Here is a 13,084-nt window from a genome sequence, read left to right as displayed (position 1 = left end):
AAACAAAAGACTGGGTTTAGTCACATTTAAATCCAAGAGGGAAAAAAAAACAACCCGATAATTTCGCAGGCGATGCTGAGCTCGGGGCCCACAACCGTCCAGCCCTGCCGCCCGCTCCTGCCCCGGCAGCAGGGCCGGGCCGGTGGCTCAGGCTGCCCGGGGGTACCCGTACCGGAGCCGCCCCCGTTCCCGCCCCGCAGGGGCGGCGCAGGGAGATGATGTCAGCGGCGGGCTGACAGCCATGGTGTGAGAGCAGTGATTGAGGCGGCCGGCCCGGCTCGGCTCGGCGGGGCCCGGCAGCATGTCGGGGCCGAGCGCCGTGTCGGACCCGCAGCACCCGGCGCGGCTGCTGCGGGCCCTCAGCTCGTTCCGTGAGGAGAGCCGCTTCTGCGACGCGCACCTGGTGCTGGAGGGGGAGGAGATCCCGGTGCAGAAGAACATCCTGGCGGCCGCCAGCCCCTACATCAGGTACGGCCGGGGAGGCGGCTCGGCCCGCAGCCTGCCGGGGAGGCCGCCAGGGCCGAGACCGGGTCCGCAGCACTCCGGGCCGCGACTCGGCGGGAGGCCGCGCTCGCCGGGGATGGCCGTTACGGTTACGTAAGGAGCGGGCTTGGCTTCTTTTAAGGACGAAAGAGTTGGGGAGGCCGGCGGCGGCACCGGGACGGGACGGAGCGGGCCGGGCCTGCCCTGCCCTCCCCTCCCCGAGGTGCCCGGCGTGAAAGCAGCGGCTCAGCCGGCGCCCTCCCTCCCTTCTTCCCTCCCTGCCCTGGCCGGTGCCGCCGTGCACTGCCCCCCGCGGACCCGAGCCCCTCCGGAGGAGCGGCCGTGTTCTCCGCATTAAACTACTGCTTTCTTCCGGGTTTGAAAAGGCTGATTAACCCACGGGGGAAAAAGAAATAAATGCCCTGAACAACTTAAGTGCCGCCAAGTGCCTGGCGCAAACAAGCGACCTAGAAAAAAATAACTTTTAACGCTTGCAGGGGAGGTGTTCGCCGAGGGGCAGCGTCCCGCAGGCAGCGGCAGTGCCCTGGTGCAGTGTTCCTGCTCCTGGCCTGGGAGATGCTGGGGCTTGCGACCGTCACTGCACCGAGTCAGCACTTCAGGATCTTTTTTTTTTTCCTTAATGTCTTTTAGCAAGACAGGCTCCAGGTGGTGGTTATGGATTCTGAAATACGTCAGCTTTTAAATTAAAAAAAAAAAAAGGTTTGAAAAAGGTTTGTCTCCCCATCTCGTGTTCCCTTGTGTCCGTACAGTATCCAAGAGGATAACTCGGAAATTGCCAGAGGTACCAAAACCCGGCCGTGCCAGGAGAGCTGGCTGCTTCGGGCAGAGGGTTTCAGCACCATGTGCAGTCGGAACTGCAGTTTGACAGCGAGCGTTGGGGAGGACAAGCTGTATTAGCGCAGTCACGGTTTCTGAGGTGCCTTGGCAAACGCTTTGTCCTGGACTATGCTTTCAGTGAAACCCGTTTCACAAAAGGTCCTGCTGCTGCTGTTGACAGCAGTTTGGACTTCTCCGTTGCACTCAGTGGTGATGAGTCCGATGACATCAAGTAAAAAGAGTATACCCACCGTGAGAAGATTTATATGGTACATATCTGCATATCAGAGAGGGTGAACAAAACATACAAGCGGTTAATTCCGAAGGGTTTTTATTTGTAAGTCCTATCATTTGCAGGTAATAAAGACATTCATTTTGTCTTACTCTGTAAAGTAGGAGCAGACCTTTCAGTATCACTTAAATGCAGGATTATTATAAGTCTGTAGCAGACTTTTTTGTAACGGTTGGGCATTCCTTCCAGTTGTAGTTTCCTGTGAAGTTGTCATAAAATCTGTGCTAGGTGGGGATGGGGAGCCTGTATGCTACCGTCCAAAAAAATGCAACCTGCTTCAGTGTCATATTATCATCGGCTTTTAGGCAATATGGTATTTTGGGTGACCATTGTAGTACAACTGGGACATTCTCAAGTACAAAAATAAGCTAAAAATAAATAGAATATAAAGTTGAGGATTAACTTTTAAATTCGTGTTGATTGTGGACAGGCTTAAAGTAACAGTTCTCTCTGTGGGTTTAGCTAGCAGAGCTGAGATATGAAATGAAATAAAATTCACAGAGAAGGAATATTGGCAATAATTTTCAAAAAAGACACTACGGAGCCTATGTATTACTAATAATTTTTTTCACTGCTTGTCCTGAAGCAGTTTTGGAAGACTGTGGTGAAAGGTGAATCAAAGATGTGAAATTGAAATGAGCCATTGATCCAATAGTCTTCAAAATGCCTGAACACTTTTTACGTTGTTGGTCATCATGTTTCAGATGACAATATGACATATCTGAAGTCAAGATGCAGAAGGGTTGCTCGAGGTGGAAAGAGGTGATATTCTTGGAAAAACTGCTGTTCTACTCTAACAGCGAGATGAGCTTACAGGAAATGTGCAAATTTTTACTGTGAGAAAGACTGCTTAGTTAAAAGATACTGTAAATTATTTTATGGAGAAGTACCTTTTCACAAAATTTCATCTTTATTGCATTTTGCTCATCCCCGAAAAAGTACTGGGGAAACATGAGTTAAGTGTGTGTGAGGAGTAAGAGCGCCAGACATAACTACATTAGCAACAAAACTCGTAGTCATTAGAGTTGTGGTTTTTTTAAACTCAAAATTGTTCAGGTTCAAATCCCATGAAGGAACTCATTAACTATGTGTGAAAGTAGGTTACACGCATTAATATATAAATATGATTAAGGGTTTTTTTGGGTGGGTTTTTTTGTTTTTAATTTTTTATTTCTAAGCTTACTTGTGTTTTCTCCTCGGGCTTGCAAGATGTAAAGAACAAAAAAACACATGCACCTAGTCCTTGTGTGGCACATTAAGAAACACATTTGTATTGCCTACCTTTGCAGACCCCAATTTTTACCTGCTGCCTGTCTCTCTCCTTTTTATCGCTCTAGGATCTCTCTCTTAGTCCAGCTGGTCTTCACATTGGGTAGAATTGGTCAGGTAGGTTGCCAGTGTTGGAGCGTTACGTTTCCAGCCAAAAGTAATGTTTTAGTGGCTCTTTTTGGAGATAAAATTAATCTCCAGCCTGTACCTAGTCTGTGGAAGTACTGTTTATTTTGAGTGTTGGCTTTTCAAATAAAATTATTGGTTTAGGTTTCTATATAAAGAGTTACTGCAGGAGACTCAAGGATTTCATGTCCTTGTATTTTAAGGGTAGATGATTCCAAAGTGTTCTCTGCTACCAGAGGCTGTTACAGTCTCCAAATGCCAATTGATTTGGGTTGCTTTCACTTGAAAAATTCTAATATAAAGGTCAGAAAAATCCATTAACTAATTTCGGAAGTAAAACTTGGAAGAAAAATGAGTGGATATGTGAAACATACTTAGCAGTGAAGCAGTGGAAGTATGAGTTGGCGTGGTGTTTTCTGTATCTGGCTGTGTCATTATGTATTGTGGCTGTGGGCAAGTCGGTGGGCGAGTTCAGAAGCTGTGTAGGGTTTGCATGAACGCTTAGTTTAGGGTGTGAGTAGGAAAATAAGTAGGCACGGACTTTCTGAGGGGGTGGTTGGGTGTGAGCAGAGTCTGTGTGTGCTGAAGGATTTGTGCAGCCACAGAGAGAAGAGCGTTACCTGTTTTTTAGTTTTGCATGGAAGCTGTTTGGCTGACTGGTTCTGAGTAGGACACTTGTAAATTATAGTGATGTTGCTTCCCTCTAGTTATTTGGCAACTGGATTATCCACACAGCTCAAAAATGGCAGCTTCAGCGGGGAGAGGACAAAAGACATGGTGGGGACACAGAAACATGTGGAACTGTTACTGGTGTTGCGGGTCCCATCTGCCTTTCTTGTCTATAGGCTAGCTTCTGCAAGTACAGAAAAAAAAAAAAAAAGCCTGTTTCATGAATAAATTTTCAGCCTGTGGGACCAGTAAGACTTTTAATTTTTGTGGTAGTTTGTTTCTTGAGGTCTGGCCTCAACTGCTTAATGCCAAGTTGCTTTGTAAGGCTCTGAGGGCACTGAGGTCTGGGGTGGTTGTGTGAATTCCTACAGAATTGCCTTATATGTACAGGTTTATCTAATCCCTCTGTGTGCCCCTGGAGCAAATCCTGTCATTTACAAAACACAGAAGTCTTCCTGCATATCTCTAACATCTTGTGGTATGTTCCTGAGCCTGAGAAAAGGAGGATTCCTCGGGAACAGACTGCCATAGGACAAAGCGTGGTTTGGCTCAAAGTGATGTTGCTGTGCACCCCAGAGAAGTTAAATTCAAGCCAGGTTAGCTCTTGATTTTCTGTTCTGTAACAAGTCAGCCAGAAGCCTGCGCTATTTTGGCACTTTTTATCCTGGCAATTGCCCTAACGTAGATACAATTCTGTTGCCCTATTTATTTAGTTTGTGAGCCTAGTGTAAATTATGGTGGCTTAAGAGTGCTTTTATCAGAATAAACCATGCTTGCACTAGTGAATTTGGTGTAAGTTGTAGCATATATGCGCAAACCTTTTATAGGATAGATTTGGTCCAAGTATTCCTGGTATCCCCAACAGTAGCAGCAGATGTTCTCATCCGAACAGATCTGTCACTGTCTGGCATGAGTTGTTCCTGGCCAGCTGAAACTTGCAACTCCTAATATTTTGCTAGCTTGCCGTCTGCTTGCCTATATCGCAGGGCAACAAAGAGAATATTTAAGCTCAGATTCTTAGATGAACTGAATGTTGTTATGCAGGGATTGTGCTGCTGCATTAGAAATTAAATTAAGACATTTTTGTTACCTCAGCAAGTTTTGTCCTTGGTTTTCGAGCATCTGCGTGAACAGATTACAGATGGCTGTATGTATTCTATACTGTTCCCCAAGGCTTGTCTAACTTAGTAATGGACCAGTAACCATATTTTCCTCTTTTTCCAGATGACCATAATATAGCTAAACAAAAATAAAAATGTAAAATTAAGTTCACATTATTTTTGATTTACTTATAAATAGCCATGCTTCTTGTAAATTGGTTTTGGTCAGAAATAACCTGACAATCTTTGCATCTTCTCACTTGTGCTGTTCAAGCTGTAGACATCGCTAAACCATTGCAGACCTTGTAGGGCCCTTACACAGCCACAAAACTGTAACCGCTGTGCTGGGGCTGAAGTAGACGTCCGTTCTGCAGCGTGCGGAAAAGGTGCAACTTGGTGGTTTTTGTTACACTTGTTAGACCATAAATATTGTAGAGCAAGGCAAGGTAGAAGCCAACACGTGCCAGTAGCTTCTGCTGCTTATTTCCAGATACCTGTTTGGTTTTTATTGACGTTTATAGAGAGCTTTTATAGTGTTCTAAAACTTTTTCTGTTTGGGACAAGTACTGAAGTCAGGAATACAAACTGCTGCTGAAGCTGGGAGGTATTTGCTTGTCAAGACCCCGTGCTCTCCAGTTATGGTTTAGCCGAATCGCGCTGTGCTCCTGCCAGGTCTTGTTCCCTCTTTGCTAGGCATGCAGGGCAGCATTGTGGTAACAGCTCTGTCAAGGAGGGATCTAAAGCCACGTCATTTTCAAGGTTTCTCATGAGAAGTTTGTTTCTGGCAGTTTCCTGGGAACTTTGGAACTTTACGGGCTGCCTTGGCAGTAGGAAGTCAGGAGCAAATCAGGCCAGAATTTGCTTCCAGACTTTTAAAGCTGTTTTTTAAAATTAAGCATAGTTTTGTTTTGGTTTTGTTTTTTTTAATGAAATTAAGATGTTAGCTGTGATGTTTTAGTGATAAGTGAGTTGTAAAGTCTGTGTAACTTTGAGAAGTTAAATCAAAATAGTTGCCTTGTCCAGAAACTCTACCTGGCATAACTTGTGAGAAGTGCCTAAATGCGTGTTATGTTTGGAGAAGTGGTTGAGGGGCAACAGTGATAAAGGCATGCTAAAAGCTTGTGGTTTAAAAGGGGATTTAAAAATCGCTATACCAGGCTTGAATGGGAGTTGTTAATTATATTCCTGTTCCAACAAGCCCCTAAAGATGGCCTGAAGGGAGGAAGCAATAAGGCTCTTACCCAGCTCAAAATAGTAAGAAAATACAGTTGGGCTGCTCCTACATGTCATGCAAAGGGAGAACTGGAAATCAGAGCATCGTGTTTACGCAGAACTTGAGATGAAATTTCTTGGCCTTTCTTTGTTTCTGAAGATGCGCAGTTCACCTGTGTGTCTGATGTAGGAGGTGAGTTGGGGTGGAAGGAGGTGTGGCAGGATGGAGCTGCTTGGGATGTCTGGGCAATCTATACTCTGTAGGTTGTCTTTACACCTGCATTAATTGCCTTGTTTGGCAAAACATTTATTATTAAAAGAACCTTTTTTATAAATATTTTTTCTTGCACATTTTTAAAATGCATTTTGCAGCTGGAGCAGGGCTGTTCTGAAGGAGCTCAGATGGCTGGAGAAAGATCTGGAGTTGATGAATCTGGACTTCTTGATTTGTGGTTTGGTTTTTGTATTCTTTTTTTCTTTGAACCTGTTTTATTTACATTGTTCCCAGGTACAGTTACAAAAGGAACTTCCTCCTTATATGCACTGACAAATATGAAAAGTAACTAATGGTTTTAAAAATTTGCTTCTTCACTCTCTGTTCAGACCTTTTATTTCATACATTGTACAAAGCTTTCTCTCCGTCCTGGTACTGAGTACCAGCATAGTGTTATCTATACGTAGGGGAGTCTCCAGTCTGCTATTTGTCTCTCACATTATATCTATGCCACTGCTTAATATTTCCAAGAAAACAACAACAATCACTGTTATGGATAGCGCCAAAATTGCTTGTTGCCTGTCAAGGAAATATGTCCTTAATGCCGTGTAGTTAGTGGCTGGTTTGTGTCCTCAGGCACATTGGTTTACATCTCCTGAACGACTTTAAGCTGCCTAGTACAGCTCTTGTTGTTGTTTATGGACATGGTTAGTACTCTGAATTGCAGGCTCTTGGCTCTTCCTTCTTGTGCTGGTGAAATCCACACTCCTGCTTCCTTCTTCCTCTTAGCCGTGTCATCATTTTCTGTGATAGCCTTGCAGACCTCCGTTTTCCAGTTCCCAGTGTGTTTGGAGTTCTACTCATTCGGATTCCCAAAGAAACATAGCGCTTGTCACATCTTCCAGCTGTCCCATGATACTGCTCATGCACTTGTAATTTTATCCATTTGACTTCATACTTACCAGTGATTCTGAAAATCTTGGACTCTGATCCTTATTTCTCCCGTGTGCTATAAGGATAAGTGAGGTATAAAAACCCAATTAAACCAAGGTTTCTCAGCAGGTTCATTGGTGTTTTCCAAACATGATTTTAGTGAGTCACAGGAATGTTTGGATTATTAGAGATACACTACACAGCATTACATTTCTTAAATATGTTTAATGTTAAGATTAACAGCATGAGTATGGTACTATACTTGTTCCTTCTAAAAAAAGTATTTTAAACAGATTTAAAAGGAGAGTTAATTTGAAAGAAGATATATTTTCAAGTAAGATACAGTTCATTTCTTCGTTCTTCCTTTGCTTTTCCGAAGAAGTCCTAGTCCCAACTTGCTATCTAATAAGTGTAACATGGCTGTTTAGTAGAAAGCTAAACTTTCAACTGATGAGGACTGGAAATCTCATGAATTATCTATTTAGTGAGTGAACTTGAATGTCATGTATAGCAGAAAAATGGCATAAATGTGATAAAGATTTAGTTACTTACGGAGATGCTTTGATGAGCTTTCCATGTCAGCTAACCTGCTGCCAATTGATGAACAGGGATTAGATATTTTTTTCCCCACTTTTTAAAAACAAAGAAAATAAACCCCAAACCCACCTTTCTAAATCCAACGGCAGGTATTTCTGAGACAGGAAGGTATCTAATAGATCTGTGCTTCAGGTGAGAAGAGCTGAATAGCCGACTGCCGAACTAGGTCTGCTTGGCTACATCTCTAGCTGCGGTTCGTGCTGCATGCGAGGTGTGTGGCACAAACCATCGGTGCCCAGCAGCCAGCTCATCTGCATTGCTTGTGTTTGACTTGTTTGTAAGCTCAGCTGGTACAGTCAGTTAGTTGTTTTCCAAGTTGGCTAAAATAAACCCAAAGTAAAATGAAATGCAGGTACTTACTGCTGCTGAGAAGCTCCAAGAGTCCATTCTTAGGGACTGCGTTCGTCAAATGTGTGTTCTGTCTACTTAGGGCTAACTCGCGTGTTTAGGCAAGACGTGCTGGTTCAGGGTAGATTTCCAATTTAGATGGCAGTCTAGCTCTGGATGAGCTCAGTGTAGTCAGAGTAACTTCAGATTTTCAGGGTAAACAAGCTCTTCATTGAGCAAAGCCCATGAACACGTACCATGCGCTGCTGCTAAGGAATTGCTTTGTTCTCTTATTGTGGGGGGGAAGCCCTACATTTTACCTGACTTAATTTTTTCATCTGTTGCAAAGTTTAACTTATTCCTAGTTGTTATTTCTCTTAAACCAAGCAAAGCAACTTCTGCAGGTTTTTGTGCTGAGCTGTTAGATGCACTGCTTTGCCTTTAGACCTGAAGTTGCAGTTACAGATAATCTTGAGAGAGATGTACGAGAAGCATAGCCAAAATCCTCTGAGAGCTGGCACCCTTCACAGGGTGTGGTGAAGACTGTCTTTTATGTGTGCTGCTAAAGGCCAGGGTGCGACCTCAAAGAAAACCTTCTGATTTGGTTGTAAAATACCGTTTTGGAGGATGGCAGTGGGTGGAGTGAACTGCTGCATCATGTTTTTGTGTCTGACCTGTTTAATAATGTGATTATTAAGGTTTTTTTTGCCTGCAGAAAGACCAGCCTTCATGGGAGAAAATGTTGCAGGGATAAAGGCAGACAAATGAAAAAACTTTGTCGTTAAAATGGTCAATCCTCAGTAGGACTTAATTAGCTTGAACGTGGAAAGCTTGTACGTGAAAGACTCAAACCTACATAAGGACACCCAGATCAGAAGGAGACTAAATTGACCTTATGTTTGCATCAAAAGCAGATTTTTAAAGTTTTCTCCTTACTGATGCAAAATCTCAAAGTACTCGTTTGTCATTTGGGACTGAGTCATCCTTGTGAGCGTGTGTTAGGTTTGGTGCATGTCTTTGCTGGAAATATTTGTTGGAGGTATAACTTCATTTTAAAATGCTAATGCTCTCTGGAGAGAGCCAAAACACTGGTGCAGGTAAAGGTTATATCATCAAACCCCAATTTTATTACTCTTTGATTTGGAAGGATGGCTTTGCTACTCTAATACTAAGGTTTGCTAGTGTGGCAATATTGGCAAAGCTTGTGTAGACTAGCCCTTATGGTTAATCTGGAGCAAAATCATTAATTTGGAAAGACAGCTCCTTTCAAAAAGCCAAGTGTTTCCCTCCTGTCTCCTGCAGATTTGTTCCCGACACCCTGCTACAGCTGTGTAAGTAGGTCAGCGATGACGTGAGAGCAGGTAAAAGTTTTGTGTTGCAAAGCATCAAAAACAAAGCGTCTGTCTTTTGTTTCCCAGATTTTCTGATTGTTCACTGTAAATATCATAAATCCGCTTGAGGTGAATGTGGTCTAGAGCATTCTCATTTACAAAGGCGCAATCTTTGCAGGCAGATGTTTTCTTCACCTGTTTAGGTACCAGTATCCCAGCGCTCCAAGGATTAAAGCATTCCAAGAGTTCGACTGTTCTCTTTATAACTTCTGTCATTATTGTAGAAATACATGGGTTATCTTTTCATCACAGTTCACAAATAGGCAGAGGTTTTAAAGATAAATATTCCCACTTATTTATGTCTGACTCAAGCTTTATTGGTGGAGGCTGAATTATTTGTTTTGGTTTTCACTTTGTTGTTTTGCTTGGTTGGATTTTTTTAAATTATTATTCCCTCTTTTGTAAACTGTCAACTGTAAAACATAGGAAAAACAAGTTTTCAGACACATGGACCCTTTCTCAATGTGCTTGTCATGCACCTCAGCTGTCCCACAGCAGCTCTCACAGGGACTGGGCTGTAGGGTTGGAAGTATGACTGTATTTTTCTTTGTTTTCCTCTTTTAAAGTGACAGATAAGTTGGAAGATCCATCTTAATTTTAACAAGAACTCTGGACAGTCTTAAATTTATCTGTAGGGGTATTTTTAGTTACTTGAATCTGTTTTATGCCATTAGATGTGAATTGTGACTCCCAGCAATATCCGCATTTGTTCCTAAGCCCTTGTTTTCATTTTAACGATTCACCTTGCTTATATTGTTGCTTACATATACAGAAGAGGTATTGGATTTTTTTTCCTCATTCTACCTTATGTAGTGTCATTTGAGATAAGGAATACAATCCTAATGAGTTAAGTGATGTGGAAGAGCAGATTCTAAATTTGTCACGCAGACACACAACATCAAAACACAGTGTAAACCCAGTTGTTCTTATTCCACTTGCTCGAGGTGTAGTATGGGCCAAGCAGTTTCTTCTGAAACCAGGTCCAAGAGGTTGGGATGGATGTTGTGCATTTATGGAACATTTTATTCATGTTACTGGAAGCAATTTCAACTTACAGTGATGATCTTAATTAAAAAAATGGAAATAACTGTTTGAAAACATGTATGGAGTCAAGCTGCTCAAAATTAAATTACTTAAGAAAACAGGACGAAGAAGTTGCCTTGTTTTGTTTCCCCCAGCTCTGTATGTCTCCGCTGCCCTCTGCTCCCAGCTAATGGGTCTTCTGGTTGGCTGTGAGGGTTTTATTTCCTTCTAAATCTTGATGTTCTGGTCTTTGATCTGAATTAAGGAAGACTGAGGCAGACTTTTCTGCTGTGGTTTGGCAGCTTAGAGTGCTTTTAAAGTAATTAGAAATGTTGTCCGGAGAAGGAAGCTCTCGCCTGCACTTGTAAGAAGCAGCCAGGCACATCTCTGCACCTTGGATTGCCGATTGCCACTTCCAGCTTTCTGCCGCACAAATCATAGGCTGAACAAATAGAAGTGGTGGAAAGGAAACATCTTCCTTCCTGGGACACTGACAGATTGGAAACCCTCTGCTTAAGCACAGCTAGAAACTGTTTTTCTAAAGTGGAATTTGATAGAGGACCAAGGTTAAGTCTTTCACAACGTGTTGTCTGCTCTGTCTTTCTGAACTGGGAACAAATGTGTTTTGAAACTTTCCCATTCTGTCTGGTGCGTGTGTTACAACAAGGATGCCCAAGCCTTGGTTTGCTGGTGAGGTGTGGGTGCAGGTAACAGCTGATGCTGGGTGATGCAAGAGGAGGCATGGCTCCATGCCCTCTTCTGCTTACATACTTCCTACTTTTTTCTTCTCCTTCAGGTTCGTTCTTTCCACATTAGACTCACAATTTTCTGTCTCAAACTTTTCTAGCCCCAAACCTGGTTATAATCCATCCTTGCATCATATTTTTTCCTCCCCTCTTCCCAACAGCCAGTAGCCATCCTGCAGTACCCGATGTGAGTGATGACTACTGCCAACAGCCGTTTGGGAATGGTTCTTGTGTCATAGCTCAGAAATCTGTACCAAAATAACTTAACCTAGTGTTTTATTAACTAACAAATCAAAGTTGTGTGACAGATGGAGAACTACTGCTTCTCAGGACAGATGACAGGAAAAAAGCTTAGTCTGAACTGGGATGCATTTGCATAAGGTGAATGTTTGCCTACCTATGAGTAGCTATAACTTTGAAATCAATTTGTTCTTGAGGTTATTTTTCTGCTTTGAGTTTGTGTTTTGGGCTTGCATCAGTGATTGGTTTGTTTCTTTTCAGGTTAATAACTGTTGATGCCTGCAAAGGTACACAGTAATTAGAACATCTAGCCTGATAAGACCTAAAACCTCTGAACAACAGTTTCTTGTTACCAGGAGGCGTCGGTGTAAAGTCCATGCAATGTGGTGATTTAGCTTGGGTGTGTACAGGTGATGCCAAGATGAAAGTTAGTGATAAATAGCACTAGTCCTTTCCCTAATCTCCCCATTAGTGCTGGCATGCCACATGTTTATTGTATGCCTTGCATCTCTCTTAAGCCCCACAGCGTGTTGGACTATGCAGGTTCTGAGTAGATACCGCTGTGTATTTGACCATACCAGCTACTCACAGGTACTTCACACATACGAGGTCCAGATACCATCTGACTGTCTCTCTTTTCTGGTGAAGGAAGCCAGACCTGCAAGCCTTGATACGTTTTATGTTAAATGAAAAGAAAACACAGTTTCATCACAGAAAACAAGATGCGGCTTTTGTTACAAACTGAGAAACCCAAAGCTCAAGCGTAGTAGGCATAATTAAAATGGAGATAGTTTGGATAGATTTGAAAATGTGTGTAAAGAAGCCTTGGCACTGTGTTAGAGTTGAAAATGTGTGTTGCTCTGTGTGTGTATGCTCTGTCATTCGTTTGGAGCTTGTAGGCATGAAAAATGCACATTCCACATGGGCAAGGATGGCGTGAGTTGAGATATTTGTATGGAATTGCTCGAGCTATATATTCGGTTTAGGAGTTTTCAGCTGACAGGTTGCAAATCGATGTCTGCTGTTGCAGCGTGCGCTTTATTGGCAGTCATGTAGACTGTAGAGAACAGGTTTAATTTTTCTAAGCTCCTTCCAAGTGTTAGGAAATAAACAATTTCCTAATCTGCATTATATTATTGCTGTTATTATTTCTTTTGTAACTTGTGCTAGGTGCTGTACAAACACAGAGTGAAGCAGCTTAGCTTCATACAGCCGTACGTATCCATCAGAGTAGCGTTGTCTCCCCGGGTGTTCTGCTCGCTGGCAATGGGTCTCTTGCACTATAGAAAAGCGATGTGACAACAAGACCACAAATATGATTGACTTCAGGGATAAAAATACCATCCTTATTCACACTTAAAAATAGCTTCTTATAGACTGGGATTTTATTTGATGAGAGAGATCTTATTTTGTGAGAAACAAATTCATTCTGGTATGAGTAAGTGAAGCAGAATCTGCCCTTAGCTAAGTCCTATTTATGTGTTTACTAAGTATGAGTGCAGCTAGTGGAAGACTGCGACAAACTCGATCCTTTCAGCTTAGCAAAGCCACAGCTTTTCGCATTAAGAAACTAATTCTATCTAAGAATATATTCAAATGAATATAAAAATGTTTTTGAGGCTTTT

At 42.6% G+C, this 13,084-nt stretch overlaps 1 protein-coding gene across 1 annotated transcript in view; it reads left to right on the top strand.

The window, feature by feature from the left end:
• The first annotated feature begins 209 nt into the window (after window positions 1-209).
• The window catches only part of GAN (gigaxonin), a 28,217-nt gene continuing 15,342 nt past the window's right edge, over window positions 210-13,084 (top strand). The window contains exon 1 of the mRNA XM_075765928.1: window positions 210-468. Coding sequence (XP_075622043.1) covers window positions 302-468 — 167 coding nt within the window. The 5' untranslated portion in view covers window positions 210-301. The remainder of the gene's footprint in view (window positions 469-13,084) is intronic.

The sequence above is a fragment of the Balearica regulorum genome, chromosome 13, assembly GCF_011004875.1.
Source record: "Balearica regulorum gibbericeps isolate bBalReg1 chromosome 13, bBalReg1.pri, whole genome shotgun sequence".
NCBI classification, from domain to species: domain Eukaryota; kingdom Metazoa; phylum Chordata; class Aves; order Gruiformes; family Gruidae; genus Balearica; species Balearica regulorum.
Note: the sequence above shows the minus strand (reverse complement) of the source record. Positions and strands in the feature narration are given on the sequence as shown.